Below are 20,362 nucleotides of genomic sequence, written 5' to 3'. Positions count from 1 at the left end.
CTAGCCCATAGGAATATCCAGACCCTGTTCGCTGGGCGTGGCCGCAACACCTGGGCCGGGGAGGGGCCTAGGCGAGTGGGTGAGGGGCTTCCGAGGTGAGGGAGGCAGCATGGGGAGCCGCATGCTGCTGCTGCAACAGCTTTTCCCCTTGAGAAACTTGAAAAGAATCAGCATTTTTCTCCCTAATAGAGCTTCGAAACTCTGTTGTGAGCAATTTGGAAATTCACGTCGAGTTTCGGGTTCATTAGCTCCCAGCTCCAAAGCCGGTGCACATTCCAAGCTGTCTAATGTGGACGCCCCGCACCAGTGCCCTGAATTAATGTTATTGTTATTTGTGTGGACGTGGTGGGGTGCAAACAAGGTTAATTGAAATGAGAATGCAGTTTCCTCTTGATAACGGCCCACTCTGGCAGCCAGGAGGGGCTGCGTTTGGCGTAAGAGTTGGCTTTATTATCCCTTTTTATTAGAGCTAATTTGGGCTCTATATCAAAAACCACATTAAGGGAATTGTCTACAGCCCACCACCGCCAGCCCCAAACGGGCCCCCAGCCCCTCTCCCCTCTGTGGCTGCAGTTAAAAGACAATTAAAAATAAACTCTTGCTCGTTAAATCACCCTTTGTTTCCTTGCTTTCTCCCTCCTTCCCTGTCTCCGCTCATGGCTCACCTGGGCTGCCTCTCTGGGTTTCTTCCTCCTCCTTGGCCTCAGACAGGTTCCTCTCCCCTCCCCACAGAAAGTGGCGTTTTAAAGCCTCTGCCGCCCAGGACCACCCAGGGCTCCTCTAGTAGTGTGGGGCGTGAGGTGGGCAGACTGGGCCACAGCAGCTCCCCTGGACATCTGACCCAGCATAAGGAGGGGCTCTGTGTGGGCTCCAGGCTGAGGCAGGACAGTGACACTGCCCCAGTCCCAGCCTCTGCCCCTCAGGCCTCAGTTTCCCTCAACTGGGAGGAGGTGAGTTACATTTCCCTCTCCCAGCCCAGATGGTGATAAGCAGTGACCATGGCCAGCGGGCACCAGGGCTGCTGGGCCACACAGCCCTGCCCAGACCTGCCCGCCCACACCAGTCAGGGTATGCCCCAGGTGCCTGCTCCCTGTCCCCAGCCAGGCCTCCCTTGGGCTCTTTCGCCACTGGTCCTTCACAGTGCCAGCCCAGGCCTGCTCCAGAGCGACTCCCTGTCTACCCAGAGCCCACGAGTCAGGTCTGCAGAGCCCTCTGCTGGATGTCCAGGCCCACAGACTGCCCTCCCCCAAGACACAGAGCCCTGGAGGGGCTCTAAGGGCAGCCTAGGCCACGGGCTAGTAGTGGGGACCCGAGCTGCCATCTTGCCCACCCCCAGCGCTGAACACTGGGCAGCCTCAGAGCAGGAGAGAGATATGGGGGACAGCACACTTGAGCCTGGGCACAGCTGCCCCGAATGCTCACCCAGACAGAGCGAAGGCAGATGTGCTGGTCACCTCTGAGCAGACAGTCCTCTGCCCCTCAGCTCCTGCTGGCCGGCACCCTGTGTCTATTTACCCCTGGGCAGGGCCAAATAAGGGCCTCCAGCCCCAGTCCGTGTGCTGGCACCTGGCCACGGGGCCTTGACGGGCCACTGAGTCCTGGTGTTCTTCCTTATAAACTGGGGTGTGGACCCAGAAGGTGGGCTGGGGAGTGCAGACTTGGGGGCACGTCTGCTGGCCCTAACCACCCACCCCTCCCCCAGATGCCCGTGTGCTCCTACTTCCTGAAGGGGATCTGCAGCAACAGCAACTGTCCCTACAGCCACGTCTATGTGTCCCGGAAGGCCGAGGTCTGCAATGATTTCCTTAAAGGCTACTGCCCCCTCGGTGCGAAGGTGAGGGGGCCGAGGCTGGGTGCGGGTGGGCCGGTACTTCCGCAGCCTGGTTGTCCTTTTAAACACTGCTCGGTGCCTTCCATGGTGGCCTGTGTGAGGTGGTCACAGTCATCAGATTGGCCTCACAGATGACTCAGAGGTTCAGTGACTCGCCCAGGGTCACACAGCACTAGGGAATGGTGGAGTTTGAGCCTCAGGAAAGTGAGGCCCAGAGGACCCAGGTCCCCCAGGTGCAGCAGGACCAGGCCCTGCATGGTGGGGGGTGGCTGTTGCTAAGGGAGACAGTGGAGTGAAGGGATGTGGGAGGTCAGGGCTGCAGGTAGGAAGGGCCAGCAGCATCCCCGGGAAGGCAGGTGGTGAACAGGGTACTCCCACCTGCGTAGGTCAGAGGGCAGAGCCATGGGGCATCTTGAGCAGCAGCAGAGAGGCTGGGGTGAGTGGGGGCTGGAGTTCACTGCGGGGCACCCAGTGGGGACTGGGAAGCTGGTTGGGGGGGTCACCCCCAGGCTCACTGGGTGACTGGGTTTCCTCCTCCCCACGTGGCAGTTGCCGCCCATCTCACTGAGGTGCTCATAGCTGGGAGGGCTGTTGTGGGGAATTCCTGATAGCTGGGCAGATAGGGCTTCCTTTTTAGGCATCCACCCTCCTGGACTCACAGAGGACTCCCCTGCCCCCTCAGTGGAGGCCCGCAGAAGCTGCTCTGGAGGTGCCAGGGCCTCTCATTCCCTATTCCCCACCTGCCGTGGGGCTCCTGGCTCAGGCTGTGTAGGAGGGATAGTGTGGCCCTGGGCTGGGGGCTCTGGAGATCTCTCCTCAGTCCCTGGCAAAATGAGCAGGCCCCTTCACCCCCTACAAGATTCAGCCAGGTGGGCCAGCCCCGGGGCCTGCAGTCTGGAGGAGCCTCCCTCCCAGTACACAGTCCTCTACAGTTGGTTGAGCCCTTCCAACGTGCCCTCCTCCTGGGCCTGTCCACCCCACTGCTGTGGCCCACACCCACTTCCAGGGAGGACACGAGACAGTGGGTACCTGGAACTAGCCCCCAGCTCTTCCTGCCGCAAGGCCAAGGGCTGGACAGGTGGGCTCAGCGCCCTGGGGCCTGGCAGGGGTGGGGGGCCACAGAGGCCATGGCCGATTATTGTGAAGTGTTCCAATTTCAATGAAAATATCAAAGTGATATTTAAGTCCTGCTTCTATTAGTGGAAGTGCTTACTGCGTGCCTTTGGTGTGTCCGCGCTGCGGCTCCGCGTGATGGATAGCAGCTTGTAATTATATATGGGAAAGCGCTGAGCCGGCCAGATCCGCGGGAGGAGAGGCAGCAGCCTGGGCCTGTGAGGGTTAATTTTATTCTCTAAATAATATAAAAAGTGCTGAGTCGTCACCTTGCGCCTGAAGTAGAAGTCCTCAAATGGGCCCCAGAGAGTTTATAATATTCCACTGAATCAAGTGAAATTGTTAACCTTGCTTCATAAGGCGATGGCTTGTTAAAGAGGCGCATTCCCTTTTCTTGTGAATAATTTAGGCTGGGAGTAAATCTCCGCTCCTTCCCCTTTTGGGGGCTCAGAGGTCATCCTCCCCTGGACAGCCCAGCCCCATCGCCTCGTCGTCTCGGGAGCAGCCCTCCAGTCCCTCCTGGACTCCCAGACAGATTGAGGGATACAGGTCCTTGTTTGTGGGGTGCCCCTCACCTTGGGGGCTCTGCTGTGTTCTCACAGGTCGACAAGAATGTCGAGGGCCTGGTGCTGTTTTTTTCCTCTTGTACTCAGGGTGCTGACTGGGCTTGCCTGCTGTCTCGGTGAAGCTGATGTCCGCTCAGCTCCTCCATTGGTCTGGTCCTCTTCCCTGTGGGCGTGTATTTGTGGGGAGATTCTTTGAGACTCTGGAAAACCCCACCTTCACCCACGAGTCCTGACAGCCTCCGATGCTGCTTGTGTGCCGAATGCTGGTTCCACCGTGGCTCCTGCCGTTGCAAGCCATTCCGCCATGTATCCACCCCCGTGTGTTTCTGCCAGTGCGCACTCGGAGCCTGTTTATCCCATGGAGCTGTCATCCACTACTACCGCTTTTTAGTTTAATGCTCACCTTGCCCCCAGATGTGGCCAGCGGGAAGCCCTTGTAGCTGGCTCCTGTTCCTTGTGATGCACCCCAACATTTTTTGAGCACTTCCTTGCTTTTTAGCACAACAGGATGATCCAGCTCTGGAACAGCCTCTCCTCCAGGGAGCCCTGGTTGCTTCTGGGCATGTTTAAAACTCAGGGTCTGGGCACTCCATGTGCTTAGGGCAGCTGAAGTATCACTGCTGCCAGCCCCCATACACAGAGCTGGGGAACATCTGTGTGTGCATGTGCGGGGGGCAGTTACTGCTCGACACACCCCATCCCCAGCTCCGCTGCAGCCCCTGTGCCATGGGACTCTGCTGACTGCTTTGCTGGGCAGTACCCCATCCTGGCCAGCCCGCCCTGCCCGCCTGCACATGTTGCTGCCCAAGAGGGAGGATCCTGGTTGAGTCTTAGGTTTCAGCTCCCAGTGTGAGCTGAGTCACCAGGGATTCCCCCTTGTGGTGGCCACCTCTGCCCCTGCTTTCACCTGTGGCTGGCGGAAGCTTCTTGTGTCCTCTGGGCAGCACCTTTCTTGGTTTTGGTCACAAACAGTGTCTCCCTGTCCATCTCCCCCTCCTTATGCCAAATCCTTCATCTCTGATGGGTGGAATCCTTCCACTTTTTGCCCTGTGGGTCTTGTTTAGGATCAGTCTCCATCCACAGTCACAGAGAGCATCTGTGTCCACTGATGATGGCTCAAGTGGCAGCTATGGGTGAGGGGACTGACCACGGTCCAACCTGTCCCTGCCACCTGCAGCTGTGACCCTACAGAAGTGACTTCATCCTCTGGGCCTCAGTTTCCTTTTATGTAAAATTGGGATAATGTCACTACCTACCTCATAGGGGAATGGCGGTCAGTGTGGGAATTCGCAGCTGTGGGGAAGGCTCCCTAAGTGTTAGCGGAGTTAGCTGTTATTTACCTCAACATTGTGTGAGGTAGGACCTCACTTAATTTTTCTTCATGTAGTGTCCCCTCTAACTATATTCTAACCCTCTGATTTGTGATGCCACTTAAAACGAAATACGTAGACCGGAGGTCATGGCTCACACCTGTAGTCCCAGCACTGTGTGAGGCGGAGGCGGGAGGATGGCTTGAGCCCAGGGAGCAGTGAGTGCAGTGAGCTGTGATGACGCCACTGCACTCCAGCCTGGGAGATAGAGTGAAACCCTTGTCTTAGAAAAACAAAAAAGGGAAAAAACAGAAATAAACACCTTTATTAAGGTACAATTTTTTTATTTTTTTTTTTTTGAGACAGAGTCTCACTCTGTTGCCCTGGCTAGAGTGAGTGCCGTGGCGTTAGCCTAGCTCACAGCAACCTCAAACTCCTGGGCTCAAGCGATCCTACTGCCTCAGGCTCCCGAGTAGCTGGGACTACAGGCATGTGCCACCATGCCCGGCTAATTTTTTCTATATATTGTTAGTTGTCCAGATAATTTCTTTCTATTTTTTTTAGTAGAGACAGGGTCTCGCTCTTGCTCAGGCTGGTCTCGAACTCCTGAGCTCAAATAATCCGCCTGCCTCGGCCTCCCAGAGTGCTAAGATTACAGGTGTGAGCCACCATATTGAGGTACAGTTTATATGCCATACAATTTGTCCATTGTAGGTGTATGAGTCATTGGTTTTTAGTAAATTTACAAAGTTGTGCAAGCACATCACAGTGCAGTTTTAGAATATTTCCATCACCCCCCAAATTCCCTCAACTCTCTATAGTCAATCCCAGCCACCCTTCCTCTCACCATCCCCCCAGGCAGTACTACTCTTCCTTCTATCTCTGTACATTTCTTTCCTGGGCATTTCAATGTGAATGGATTCATACAATATGCAGCTGTCTCTTGGCGTCTTTGGTTTAGCACAATGTTTTTGAGATCCATGCATGTTGCAGTTGTGCCAGTACTTCATTCATTTTCACTGCTGAGTAAACCCACTGTGCGGTCACCACATTTATTTATCTGTTCATCAGTGAATGGACATTTGGGTTGTTTCCAGTTTGGGGCCCTTGTGCCTACTGTGAACATCCGTGTACAAGTCTTTGAGTAGACATAGTTTTTTTCCTCTTGGTTAGGAGTGGAATCGCTGGGTCAGGGGGGTAACTCTAGGTTTAACAACTACCTGTTTTCCAAAATGGCTTCACTGTTTTACATTCCCACCAGAAGTGAATGAAGGCTTCATTTTGTTTACCTCATCGCCAGCACTTGCCAGTGTCTGTTTTAGCTGTCTCGGCTTTATTGAGATATAATTCACCCATTTAAGTGTACAATTCAATGGGTTTTGGTATACTACATTATTAATTTTTTTTAATTGTGGTAAAATATATATAACACAAAATTTGCCATTTTAACCATTTTTAAGTATACACTTCAGTGGCATTAGTTACATTCACATTATTGTACAACCATCACCACTATCTATTTCCAAAACTTTCTCATCATCCCCAACAGAAACACTGTAGACATTCAGCAGTAACTCTACACTGCCCCACCTGGCAGTCACAGTCTACTCATCTCGATGAATTTGCCTGTTGTAGATATTTCATATAAGTGGAATCACACAATGTTTGTCCTTTCGTGTCTGGTTTCTTTCATTTACCATAATGTTGTCAGGGTTCATCTGTGTTGTAGCATGTATCAGAATTTCATTCCTTTTTAATGGCTAAATAATATGCCATTGTGTGTATATCCACATTTTGTTTATCCACTCATCTGTGGATGGACATGTGAGTTGTTTCTGCCTTTTGGCTGCTGTGAATAATGCTGCAGTGAACATTGACGTGCAAGTATCTGTTCACTTCCCTTGGGTAAATACCTAGGAGTGAAATTGCTGGATTATATGGTAATTCTATGTTTAGTTTTTTGAGGAACAACCAAATTTTTTTCCATAGTAGCGGCACCATTTTATAATATATTCCCACCAGCAGTGCCCAGGGTTCCAGTTTCTCTATATCCTCCCCACCACTGTTGTTTAATTCATGTATTAACTCTAACAAATTTTTTGTGGCTTCTTTAGGGTTTTTTATATACAAGATGATGCCATCTGCAAACAGATAGTTTTACTTCTTCCTTTTCAATTTGGATGCCTTTTATTTCTTTTTCTTGCCTAATTGCTCTGGCTAGAGCTTGTAGTACTATGTTGAATGGAAGTGGCAAAAGTGAGCATCCTTGTCTTGTTCCTCATCTTAGAGGAAAATGCTTTCATTTTTCATCATCAAATATAATGATAGCTGTGAGGTTTTTGTGTATGGTGTTTATCATGTTGAGGAAGTTCCCTTCTATCTCTAGTTTATTGGGTATTATCATGAAAGGGTGTTGAATTTTGTCAGTTTTTTTCCTACATCAATTGAGATGATCTTACAGTTTTTTTCCTTTGTTCTATTTAAAGTGGTCAACTAATGACATTGACCATATTGAATCACAATCAGTTGTATTGATTGATTTTTGTATGTTAAACCATCTTTGCATTCTGGGAATAAATTCCATTTGGTTGCAGCGTATAATCCTTTTCATATGCTGCTGAATTTGTTTTTCAAGTATTTTGTTGAGAATGTTTACATCTGTATTCATAAAGGATATTGATCTGTAGTTTCCTCTTCTTGTAGTATCTGTCTCTGGTTTTTGCTATCAAGGTAATGCTGGCCTCATATATTGAGGAAATGTTTCCTTCTCTTCAATTTTTTCGAAGAGTTTGAGAAGAATTGGTATTCTTCTTTAAATATTTTAGCAGAATTCACCAGTGAAGCCATCTGGTCTTGGGCTTTTCTTTCTTGGGAAGTTTTTGATTACTGATTCAATCTCCTTAATATGTATAGGTCTAGTCAGATTCTCTATTCTTCTTCAGTCAGTTTTGGTGAACTGTGTATTTCTAGGAATTGGTCCATTTCATCTAAGTTGTCAAATTTATGTGGGTAGAATTGTTTGAAGTATTTCCTGATTATCCTTTTGATGTCTTCAGGGTCTGTAGTCATATTAGAAATTTAATTCCTGTTCTTGGAAATATGTGACTTTTCTTTTTATTCATTGTCTGTTTTGCTAGAGGTTTGTTGATTTTATTGATCTTTCAAAGAACAAATTTTTTTGTTTCATTGATTTTTCTCTATTGTTTTTCTGTTTTTCGTTTCATTGCTTTCTGCTCTTATTCTTTCTTTCTTTCTGCTTGCTTTGGATTTATTTTGTTCTTTTTTTACCCTCTAGGTTCTTGAAGTGAGAGCTTAGATTTTTTGATTTGAAAATTTTCCTTTTTTATAATGTATGAATTTAGTTAGCTGTGTCCCACAAATTTTGAGATGTCATATTTTCATTCAATTCTGGTTTTTAAATTTCCCTGGAGACTTTTTCTTTTACCTGTGGATTATTTAGAAGTATGTTGTTTAGTTTCCAGTGTCTGGAGATTTTCCTGTTATCCTTCTGTCATTGATTTCTAGTTTGACCTTATCATAGTAAAGAATATACTCTGTATGATTTTAATTCTTTAAGTTTCTTGAGGTTTATTTTATGGCCCAGGATATGGTCTATCTTGGTATATGTTCCATGGGTACTTGGAAAGAATGTATATTCTACTGTCGTTAGGTGGGGTGTTCTATAAATGTCTGATAGATTTTGCTAGTTAAAGTGTTGGGTGTTCTATATCCTTGCTAACTTTCTGTTTAGTTTTCAGTTGTTGAGAGAGGTGTGTTGGTTTCTAACTGTAATTGTGGATTTTTCTGTTTCTCCTTTCATGTCTATTAGTTTTATTTCACACATTTTACAGCTCTTCTATTTGGTGCATATACATTTAGAATTGCTATATCTTCTTGACAGACTGACCCTTTTATTATTATATAATGTCCCTGTCTGTCTCCAATAATGTTCTTTGCTCTGAAGTCTTCTTTGTCTGATGTTAATATAGCCACTCCTGTTTTCTTTGGATCAAGTTTACATGACATATCTTTTTTCTCTCTTTTTACTTTTAACTTACCTATGCATCATATTAGAAGGACTTTCTTGTATAGCAGATAGTTCAGCAGCTAGACAGCCAATCTCTGTCTTTTAATTGGTATATTTAGGCCATTTACATTTACTGTAGTTATTGATATATTAGGGCTTAAGTCTGCCGTTTGATTTTTTGTTTTCTATTAGTTCTTTCTGGTCTTTTTTCCCTTTAGGTTTTCTTTTTTATTTTCTTGCCTTCCTGTGGGTTACTTGAACATTTTTTAGAATTTTATTTTGATTTATTTATAGTGTCCTTCAGTATAGATCTTTATACAATAGGCCTCTTTATCTGCAGGGGATACATTCCAGGACTCCCAGTGGATGCCTGAAACTATGGATAGTTTGGAACCCAGTCGCTGTCAATTGGAACATGTTTCTGTTCATGTCTTTCACCTACAAGTTTAATGCCTTTTTTATCTTAACTAAACACTTATCATACACTGTGGCCCTAACTTTTGCAGTTTGAAGTAGGACAGCAAAACTAGCACGAATTTATTTATCCTTCACAATTTCACAGATAGAAGATTTGTTCGTAATGTAGATCTTAGCAACTGCAGCATACCATTTTTTTAAGTTGATAACTTTCACATTTTCACTTAAAGGAAGCACTTTATAGCTTCTCTTCAGCATATCCGAATTTCCAGCACCACTACTTTTGCATTTGGGGGCCATTGTTAAGTAAAATAAGGGTTACTTGAACATAAGCACTGCAATACCACAGGGGTCAACCTGATGAACGAGGTGGCTACTAAATGAGTAACAGGTGAGTAGTGTGTACAGCATGGATACTCTGGGAAAAGGGATGATTCACATCCCAGGCAGGACAGAGCAGGACAGTGCAAGATTTCATCACACTACTCGGAATGGCACTCAATTTGAAACTTAGGAATTCTTTCTGGAATATTCCATTTCATATTTTCAGAACACAGATGACTGCAGGTAACCAAAACTATGGAAAGCGAGACCATGGATAAGGGGGAACTACTAGCTTTTTAGAGGTTACCCTAGGTATTACATTATATGTTCACAAGTTGCCAGAAGTGCTGGCATGTTCTTTTACCCCGTGAGGAAGCGTAGGAAGCTTGCCTGCCTTTACCCTCCCATTTATACCTGTCTCGAACATTTTCTCTATACACTTTAGAAGCACAGCAGACAGGTATGATTTTTCCTTCAACTCTCAAACATAATTTAGAAAAATCAAGAAGAGAAGGAAAGTCTAGTGTATTTTTCCACATTTTTGCTTATCTTATTCTTTACTCCTTCCTATTGTTCCAACGCTTTTTCTTTTATTATTTCTTTTCTGTTTAGAGAACTTCCTTTAACCACTTTTTGGGGTAGGTCTGCTGATGACAAATTCTTTTAGTTTCCCTTCATCTGAGAATGTCTTGATTTTGCCTTTATTCCTCAATGATATTTCCTAAATATAGGATTCCAGGTTGACAGTTCTTTCAGCTTGAAAAATGTGCCACTTTCTGTCCTCCGTGGTGTCTAGTCAGAAACCCACTGTCATTTGGATGCTTCCCCTGTAGGTGAAATGTCGTTTCTCTCTGACTGCTTTGAGGATTATTTCTTTGTCTTTAACTTTCACCAGTTTGACTGTGATATATGCTAGGGTGGATTTCTTTGGTCTGTCCTATTTGGGGTTTGCTCAACTTCTTGAATCCATAGATTTATGATTTTTGCCAAATTGAAGAAGTTTTCATGATTTCTTTGAGTTTAACCTTAGAAAATTGCTCTGGGAGGCTGAGGCAGGAGGACCTCTTAAAGCCAGGAGTTCAAGACCAGCCTGGGCAACCTAGCAAGACCCATCTCTACAAAAAATTTTAAAGAGCCAGGCATGGTGGTGCATGCCTGTTAGTCCCAGGTACTTGGGAGGGGGAGACTGAAGTGGGAGGATCCCTTGAGCCCAGGACTTTGAGGCTGCAGTGAGCTATGATGACATCACTGCATTCCAGCGTGGGTGACAGAGCTAGACCCTGTCTCTTAAAAAAACAAAAAAGTATCTAAGGCCATGTATTTCTCTACAAGCACCACCTTAGCTGTATTCCACAAATGTTGATATATTTCCAGATCGTTGGAAGGTTTTCTGGGGTTTTTGTTTGACTGATTTTGGTTTTTCTTCAGTGAACATTGAAGGCAAAATGAACATGAGGTGAAGAGATGAAAATCTCAGTCCTTCAAAATTTGAGATTTGCCTCATGTCCATGTACTTCCTAGTACATTCTCCTCCATCGTTTTATTTTCTTTATAAGTCTTGCATGATTTTAGGAAATTCTTTACATTTGATCCTAGATTTTTGGTTGTTTTCAAGAAGAAGATTAATTCAGACCAGCCCTGTCAAGTAGAAATATGTGTAAGCCACATGTGTAATTTCAATTTTTCTAGTAGCCACCTTTAAAAAGTAAAAAAAAACAAACAAACAAACAAACAAAAAAAAAACCAAAACAGTAGGATTGCTTGAGCCCAGGAGTTTGAGGTTGCTGTGAGCTAGGCTGAGGCCACGGCACTTGCCCCAGGCAAGAGAGTGAGACTCTGTCTCAAAAAAAAAAAATTTCAACATGTAATCAAGGAAAAAATAGAAATTCAATATTTTACACTTTTCCTACTAAGTCTGAATGTCGGATGTGTCTTACACTTACAGAGCCACATCAGTTGACATCAGCTGCATTTCAGGCGCTCAGTGTCCACTGTGTGATGGGCGCAGGTGCAGGCTGCCCTCTGGCCATCTCTCAGCCAGGCACTCTGTGTCCACTCTTGTCTGGGGCTGTTGGTGGATCTGAGACACATGCAACGCCTGCAGTCCTGCCCCTGTTCATGAGCCTTGAGCCCTCGTGCACCCAGCTTGCTCACAGGGCCCCATGCAGACACACACGCTGGCAGCAGGTCTCTTCTTGTCTGGCATTGCTCTGGCCATGTGTCTCCTGTCCCCTCTACCTGCCCAAACTGCCCTTGCTGTCCAGGAGGCCTTCAAGGCCCGCCAGGTCCTCGAAGCAGGCACCTGTAGCCTGGCTCTGCCATACGACCACCATGTCTCTCCCAGCTGCGGGCTCCTTGAGGATGGGCCCCTCGGTTTCACGGCCCTGTGTCTCTGGCCAGGCCTGGTGCAGAGGGGATTCAGCTCCATGTGGAAGGAAGGAATGAGTGAATGAGTGAAGTAGGGAGCACTGGCCTGAGGCTGCCTTCAGCTTGGGAGCCAGAGTGGGCATGGTGTGCAGGGCTCTGAGCAGACTCACAGCACGGCCCACAACATGCTGACAAGGGTGGGCATGTGCTCCAGTGAGGTCCTCCTGCCAGGCTCAGTCCTGGGTGACGGGAGCAGGACTGAGACCCCAGACTGAGGACAGAATTCCTGGAAGAGAGGTTAGGGGGCCTGGGAAGAAGTGGTTTTAAGGCTGTTGATGCATATTTCCATTGGGTTGTGCTAGTCCACACCCCACACGCAGGCAGCACTATAGCCGCTCCGGCACCAGGGATGGTTTTGAATTTGATTTTTGGTGGGTTTGGCAGGGAATTTTTCCTGGCTCACCTTGGGGCTGCCTGGTCCCATGAGGAGCAGTTGGAACGCCCCATGCAGCTGCCTCTCCTCTCCAAGTTGTGTCCACCTGAGCCAGCTGCACAGGGGTGGCAGCGGGGGAGGGGACACCCCAGAAAGGCCTCAAGCATGAGATGGGCACACTGCAGGACTGCAGAGTTGAGCCCAGGAAGGGGTGGGGAGGGCTGAGAAAGGCAGACCCCAAGCACCCCATTCCCTGGGCCTTCCGGGGCCAGGCTGGGCCAATGAGTCCAGGCAGAGGCTTCGTGTTTCCCTGTGGGCCAAGTGGGCAAAGCTGAGCCTGCACCGTTGCCCAGAGCACCTGCCGGCTGGCGTTGCCCCGCCCCCACGGGTATAATTAGCGCCGTGACAGGTGCTGTGGATCCGGTGGCCAGCCCAGCCCTGGCCCAGTGTGGCCCGGCCTTGGCCGACCTACCCCATCCCCCGGCCCAGCTCAAAGCCTCAACCCTGCCTGCAAGCCACCCACCAAGCCTCAAGCCCTACCCACCTCTCCCAGTGCTTCCTCCACACCTGCCAGGATAGGCAGCCGGCGTCTGGCAGAGGTAGCAGGCAGGCAGAGTCCTGGGCAGTGGCCTAGCCCCAGGCTCTGGGAATGCCTGAGTTGGCCCAGTCCCTGCCCTCAGTCCATGCCCAGGGCCATGGATCACTGAGGGCATCTCGTGGGTGGGTGGGGATGTGGGGGCCCTGGTGGAGCCCCTGTGGCCTGGTGGTCTCAGGCTTCCAACAAGAAGCCTCCACCTGGCCCACCTAGCTATAACCCCTTCTCTCCCCAGTGCAAGAAGAAGCACACACTACTGTGCCCCGACTTCGCCCGCAGGGGCACGTGTCCCCGTGGTGCCCAGTGCCAGCTGCTCCACCGCAACCAGAAACGCCATGGCCAGCAGGCAGCTGTATCCTCTGCCCCAGACCCCAGCAACGCCCCGCTCAGGAGCAGGGCCTTGGCCAGCCACGGGCCCAGGTGACAGGGCAGCCTATGCTGTGTTTGTGAGCCTGGGGGTGGCCCCTCCCTGCCTTGGAGGACATTCAGGACCCTCTAGGGTAAGCCCCCACGCCAGCTCTTTGGGCTTCAGGCCTGAAAAGGAATATGACCCAAGGCTGGGGACCAGGTGACCTTCAAAGATGCCCCCAGCCCAGGTCCCCAGTGCTGGACCAGAGGCATCCCCGGAGGAAGGTGGGGCCTTCTCAGAGAGGGGACGGAGCCCGGCCCCCAGGAGAGACAGGGGGTTCCCATGTGAGGCTCACCTGCTGTGTGGGCCTGGGAGTCCATGAGGAAGGGAAGCTGAGACCCTGGGAGGTGCGGGCAGGGCGCAGGGCTCTCTTGACCCCAGCTCCTCAAGTGGGAAGCCTGTAACCAGCCTGTCCTCAGGCTGAGAGCCCAGCTTGGACCTGGATCCTGGAGTTTTGCCCCAGATGGTGATATCCGGTGGCTACTGGGGCACGATGCAGTGGGGAGGGGCCAGGCATCGGACAGTGCCCTGCCTGAGCAGCCAGCTCCCCTCACACGTCTGCTCCCTTCCTTCTCTGCAGGAAGCCCTCAGCCCAGCAGCCCACCAGACAGACGCCCAGCTCCCCCCACTCCGTGGCTGCTGCCCCGGCCTCCCGCCCCTCCTCCCCAGGGGTGTCCGCTTCAGCCTCAGCCTCTCCCTTGTCATCAAAGGCCTCCCTCTCCCCCTCCCCTTCCTGCCCCTCTTCCTCCTCAGACCAGGAGGAGCCATCTCTCCAGGAGGAGGCCCCCTCGGCAGCAGCGGTGACAGGCTCCAGCAGCCTCTGCAAGCTGCCTTCCTTCATCTCCCTGCAGTCCTCGCCGAGCCCAGGAGGCCAGACCAGGGCCAGGACCCCCAGGAACCCCCCGACTAAGGACTCAGGTAGGCAGCCCAGCCCGGCTCGGGCACAGGGGTCGTTTTAAATGCACACCTCAGACCCATGCGGTCAGAGTCTCCAGGTGGGGCCCAGATGAGTGTAGCCAGCGCCATGTGCGCACCTGCCGGCCCATGGGGCAGGGCCAGCCGAGGTCCGAGCCTGGCAGTGGCCGCCCAAGCAGACCACCCCAGCCGAGGGCTGATTTAATTAGAAAGCACCCATTTCTGTTAATTTGTTCTGGAAGATCACTGCACACTCCTGGAGAGAACAGATGTTCCCTCTCCCCTGATGAACATTTGGGGCTTGGTAAATGGCTCCACTCAGCCTTGTTTAGGAGAGAAAAGAGGATTTTATGGCTGCAAACGACCCTTTCTGTAAACATTTTACAGCTCTCCGCGCGTTTGAGTGACGATAAACCCCACGCAGCTCGGCGGGCTGCACATTTGCGACCATACGGCTATCATTTTATTGTCATATTTCACGGTCGTAACGTTAATGGAAGATGCTTGCTGCAGCCTTCTCTAACAGCTCCGCTGAGCACGCTCAAACGCTTGCCTCGGAGGGGCCGCCTCCTGCTTACAGCCTCCACGTGGAGGGCACGAAGCTGTGGCCAGACCCCTGTCTCTTGGGACCGAGCAGCTCCCTCCCTCTGGGGGGGCCTCTCAGGTGGGGAGAGCAGGTGGGGCTTGAGGCAGCTACTTCCCACCTGTTTTTTGTTTGTTTGTTTGTTTGTTTTTTGAGACAGAGTCTCACTGTTTTGCCCGGGCTAGAGTGCCGTGGCATTAGCCTAGCTCACAGCAACCTCAAACTCCTGGGCTCAAGCAATCCTTCTGCCTCAGCCTCCCGAGTAGCTGGGACTACAGGCATGCGCCGCCATGCCTGGCTAATTTTTTCTATATATTTTTAGTTGTCTGATTAATTTCTTTCTATTTTTAGTAGAGACGGGATCTCGCTCTTGCTCAGGCTGGTCTCGAACTCCTGAGCTCAAACAATCCGCCCGCCTCGGCCTCCCAGAGAGCTAGGATTACAGGCGTGAGCCACCATGACCGGCCTGTTTTTTTTTTTTAAATCAGGAACCTGGCAGCCAATTCTAGAGCCAGAGAAGGCAGGTAGGGTGCTGAGGGGCCCTGTGTGCAGGTGCCCAAGGCCCGGGAAAGGCTCCAGAGGCCTCCTGTGGTCCAGCCAGGACTAGGAGCTGGAGGGACAGGTGGAGGCGGGCCTGGCACAGCCTCTAGACAGGGAGTGTGGCTGCACCTGCTGAAGTGGCCACTGTAGGTGGAGGCTGACAGGGCAGAGGCCAGTGCAGTCTGTAGGCCTGGGCCTCTGCTAGACCTGAGCCCCAGTCCTAAGTGAACAGCATCAGCAAGCCCTGAAGAGGGGCCACTGTAGGAGAGGTAGGCTTGAAGGGGGCACATGGACAGTGCCGTGCCATGGGCAGCCATGCAAAGTCGTGTGCGGTCAGTGGGATGCAGGGTGCCCCCGAGGGTGGTCTGGAGCATTCATGGGAAGGGAGTGAGGCACTGGTGCCCAACCAGCGTGCACTCCCCAGGCAGGAGCCCCCAACAGGATCCTCTCCCTCTCACCCTTCCTGCTTCCAGGCAGGCCCTGCCAGCCTCACCCTGCATGGGGGCCTCTGCTCAGCTCCCGCCCCCACCCAGCCAGCTGTTCACACGCACCCCGGCTTTTCACGTTGAAGGCGCAGCATGGTGCGGCACGGCCACCTTGTGTGCGGCTGGCAGCCTTGCTCCCAGGTCTGAGCGTGCAGTGTGTCTGCGTGCCTGCACGCACCTGGTATCTATAGCTCAGCCTGCCTACTGCTGTGGCTCCCACCGGGGACCCTGTCCCAGCCCGCCCAGCTGCTGCCCAGGAAGGCCCTGGACTCCGTCCCCTTCCCCTCAACCCTGAGGTCCAAGCCTACTGTGGCTAGGCAGCACAGAGGCCAGAAGCTGATGGCCTGTCAGGAGCCGCTCTCCCCTCTTTCTGACTCGTGGATGTCTTTGCAGCCCACTGTGCCGGCCTGGGCTGACGAAGTCTTCCCATCCTGAGCCCCAGACCAGCTTTGGGGTGGGGAGGCTCCTCTGGGCTGGGGTTGCCTGGCACCTGACTTTCGCCCTTTCTGTGCAGGGAAGCCTCTGCACATCAAGCCACGTCTGTGAGGGCCCCGGGGACCAGCCCGCACCTACCTCAGACCCTCGTCCCTGGAGAGGAAGGAGGCTCTTCCCACCACTCCGCCCCAGAAGAGGGGCCACCTGCCACCCAGCCTGCCGAGGGCCACAGGGGCACTGCTCTGCCCACCTGGCTCTCAGCCTTCCGTGACCAGTGTGTTCCTGGGGCCTTGTCCTTCCCCCTTGGGCTGGGCAGCTGTCCAGCCACCCCCTGTACCCCTCTCCTCCCTGACCCTGGGCTCTTGGGCTCCCACCCAGGACCTGCCCCCATCCCCCACCCCTCAGGGTGTCTGGCAGGGCTCACCCCCGGGCCTGCCCCCTGCTGTGGGTGTGGTGGTGGCCGTGTGATACATCTCCCTTAGTCCTCTCCACCCAGGACTTCTGCCCTGGGAAGAGGCCACCAGCCAGGCCTCCCTGCTGGGCTTTTTATGTTCAGCAATAAAGGTTCTGTCCTGTGTTTGATTGTCCTGTCCTGACCACCACACTGGGCCCTGGACCTAAATGGGAGACAGCCAGGCAGAAGGCACAGCCCCTCTGGGCAGGAGTATCAGGCCCCACTTTCCTGCCTCCCTGAGATGGTTCAGAAGGGCCAAAGTAGCCTCTCCCTGTGGCTGAGCCAGCGTGACCTGGGGTGGGGGAAAGCGTGAGAGGGGGCACTCTGTGGACACAGATGCCACAGGCTAAGGCTAGGACAAGATGGCAGCAAGCCAGAGCCCAGCTTGAAGGAGGGGGCTGCGCATCCAGGCTCCCAGCTTCCCCCATAGGAGTGCCCAGTCCCAGAGGGCCCAGCTGGGAGGCCTGGCTGAGGATCGTGTCGGTTGGCGAGGCCTGGAGAGTCACAGGGTTACTCAGGGGGTCCACCCTCTCCATCCCCCTCACCTCCAGAGAAATGAGGGGTGGCCCCTGGGTAAGTGGGCCAGCACTCCTCCTGGGGCCTCCCTGCACCTCCATCTTTGTGTCAGTCTTTCCTGCCTGTGCTGCCATGTAACAAGATGCTCATCCTCTGCTGGCCTGTTCTGGGCCCAGGGTGAAGGGGCAGTGCTGGCCAGAGCACCACCTAGTATGTGTTCAGGTCAGGCCTCTGCACACTCCATGTCCCAAAGCAAGCCCTGTGACCTGAGCCGCACCCAGACGGAGGGATGCCCTGCCCTGCACAAGGCCCCAGCCAGCTTGGGTTTAGGGTCCAGCCCTCCACCCCAGGAGAGGCGCCTGATCCACAGGAGGGGTGTCTGGGGCAGACGCTCAGGCCTTGGTGGTTTGTGGTCATTTCCGCAATGATCATCCCTGTTACCACTGCCCTGGGGCCCAGTGTGTGACCCCTGCTGCAGCTGGCTCGGTAGGATGATGGATTCTGGAAGTTGGACCTGGCTGGAAGAAAAGCCTCACCCAACTCCATCAATAAATGGAGTGACCCCTATGGCCAGGCCTCTGGGGGGAGGGGCAGCTCACATCTCCTGGGCCTGTCACCTTGCCTGCACTGACCGGGTACACCTGGGGCCAGATGTTTGTAGGGCCTCGTGTCCTGGCTCAGCTATCCCCTCGTGGACCTGGACACCTTGCTGGGGACCTCTCCATGCCAACCATGGTGTGGGCCCTTGGCTGCCCCTCAGCCCCACCTCCTCCTCCCTCCAGGAGAACTGCCCAAGGGGGATGTGGTCATGGAGGGGGCTGCGGAAACCGGCTGCAGCCTGCAGGGCAGACATCCCAGAGCTGAGGCCAGCTGCCTATGGATGGGCCACTGGTGCCACTTCCCCCTGTGGCCACTGGTCCTTCGCAGGCACAGCCTGGGGGGCCACTTTAGGCTCTTACCTCCTCCCCCGGGCTCCCAGGATGCCTCCACCAGGCCCTCCACAAAAGGCTGGGGGATAAATTCTCCTCCCTCCTCTTGATCCAGCTGGCCTCTAGCCACTCACCTCGCAGCCTCCCTCCGGGGCCTCCACGGTAAATGAGAGGACGCACCTGCACCTCAGGCCAGGCTCTCTGGGAACTCGGGCTTCGAGGGTGGGCAGTGGTGGACTCGACGTGGGCAGATCCTCATGCTTCTTGTCCATCCACTGGCAGTGTCCACTGCAGGCGGGCCTCCCAGCAAGCCCGGTGCCAGCTGGCCTCACCCATGAGTGTGCTGCCCTCAGCCACCCTGGTGCTGACAGACAGCGCCTGAAACGTCCACAGTGAGCGGAGGACCAGTGAGCAGGGTTCTGCTCTTTTGACCCCACCCTCACAGGGGAGACAGCTCTGCTCCCAGCCACACAGAGTGCCTGACAGCCAAACACAGCCCACCAGGCCCCAGACACTGCTCGGGGGCATAGGGCATGTGACCGGAGCCTGGGCCCAGGTGCCACTGCCCCCCAATGCAGCATCTGGCAAGAAGGCTCAGGAAGGGCTGGGCATTGCCCTCTAGGAGGCCGCCATACAGCCCTGGGCTCTGCCTGGCATGGTGCCTGGCACCATCTGAGCTGAGCGCACCCACAGCCACTCCAGGCTCCTCAGGCCAAGGGAACAGAAGCAGCAGACAGGTGACTGCTCTGCCAGGGAAACTGACTGAGGTCCCTGTGGCTGGTCCCTGACCCCTGCAGTGACCATGAGCCAACCTGAAGAGCAATCTGGAGCCAATGCAGAGCCTTGGGTATGAAGGTGAGCCAGCCCCAGGCATCAGCCCAGACCTGGGGGTGGCAAGTTTCAGGCAGGCAGGCCTGGAGCTGCTCCCTTAGGCCTCTCTCGTCCTGGGTCTCTCTAAAGAGCATGGCTGCCCCCAGCCCTCCCCTCTCAGGGCAGGACGTGTGCACATCTTGGTCCCTGGGCCCTGGGGAGACACTGGGGACCTGCTGGCACCCACACAAAGCTTTGATTGGTGAGGACAGAGCCCCTTCCACCCTCCCATGGGCTGCCCTCGTGGGGCAGGTCGTGTGGCTCCTCAAATGACGGCTCAAGGTCAGGCAGTGGTTTGTGCCTCACAGCAGGACGACCAGGACCAAGGTGGTGACGTGACTCACACGGGCTTCCCCTGCTGGGTGCTCAGAACAGGGCAGGCTGCCAAGGAGGGAAATCTGAGCTGAGACCGCAAGTGCACACGAGCAGCAAGTGCGTGACACTCTTCACAGCCCCTCCATCCTCAGAGCCCTGGCAGGGCGTGGCCAGGTCCCAAGCTCTGAGCTGACAAGTCTTCAGGCTGCTGTTTAGAGGCTGGGATCTGTTGCCTCGCCTAAGGGAGTCATGACAGCCACAGAAGGGGGGCCCTGGGTAAAGTCGGGGGCCACCGAGGAGGGTGGATGGGCCTGAGGGGCACACAACGATGACTTCTGGGTGAGAGTGTGTGCCCCTTGGTGCTGGGAGGAGGTACCCCACAGGCTGGGGACAGGATGTGGGTGGGCAACAGGATGCCTGGACCTCTGGGCTGGGAGGCAACAGAAAGGAGAGTGTCCTGGCAGGACAGCTGGGAGCCTGCACCTTCCTAGTACAGGCCCTGCTCCCCATCCTGCCTCCGACAGACTAACCCCACTAACACCCTGTCGTGTCACTCAGTGCTCAGCAGAACGGGAGCTCCAGGAGGGCAGGGGCTTCTGTGTTCATGGCTGAGTGTGCACCCCCAGTAGTGTCTGGCATACAACAGGTGCTCCATAAGTGCTGGGGAGGGGGATAGAGGACAAGCAGGACAAGGAAGACACAGAGCAGCAGACTGGCTGAGAACTCATTCCCTTGGAGGCCTGGGCTTTGTTTGGTTTGGTTTTTGCTTTTTATTTATTTTATTTTTTTTTTGAGACAGGGTCTCACTGTGTTGCCCGGGCTAGAGTGCCGTGGCATCCTAGCTCACAGCAACCTCAAACTCCTGGGCTCAAGCAATCCTTCTGCCTCAGCCTCCCGAGTAGCTGGGACTACAGGCATGCGCCACCAT

The 20,362-nt window shown here is 53.0% G+C and overlaps 1 protein-coding gene across 1 annotated transcript in view; it reads left to right on the top strand.

Annotated features, from left to right (window-relative positions):
* Nucleotides 1–18,631, top strand: part of ZC3H3 (zinc finger CCCH-type containing 3) — an 83,535-nt gene extending 64,904 nt beyond the window's left edge. The window contains exons 9-13 of the mRNA XM_012647952.1: nucleotides 1,703–1,834; nucleotides 13,219–13,403; nucleotides 13,973–14,310; nucleotides 18,103–18,211; nucleotides 18,532–18,631. Coding sequence (XP_012503406.1) covers nucleotides 1,703–1,834; nucleotides 13,219–13,403; nucleotides 13,973–14,310; nucleotides 18,103–18,211; nucleotides 18,532–18,631 — 864 coding nt within the window. The remainder of the gene's footprint in view (nucleotides 1–1,702; nucleotides 1,835–13,218; nucleotides 13,404–13,972; nucleotides 14,311–18,102; nucleotides 18,212–18,531) is intronic.
* The last annotated feature ends 1,731 nt before the right edge of the window (nucleotides 18,632–20,362 follow it).

The sequence above is a fragment of the Propithecus coquereli genome, unplaced genomic scaffold, assembly GCF_000956105.1.
Source record: "Propithecus coquereli isolate 6110/MARCELLA unplaced genomic scaffold, Pcoq_1.0 Scaffold28, whole genome shotgun sequence".
Classification (NCBI taxonomy): domain Eukaryota; kingdom Metazoa; phylum Chordata; class Mammalia; order Primates; family Indriidae; genus Propithecus; species Propithecus coquereli.
The sequence above is the reverse complement of the archived record's forward strand: the minus strand, read 5'-3'. Positions and strand labels throughout refer to the sequence as shown.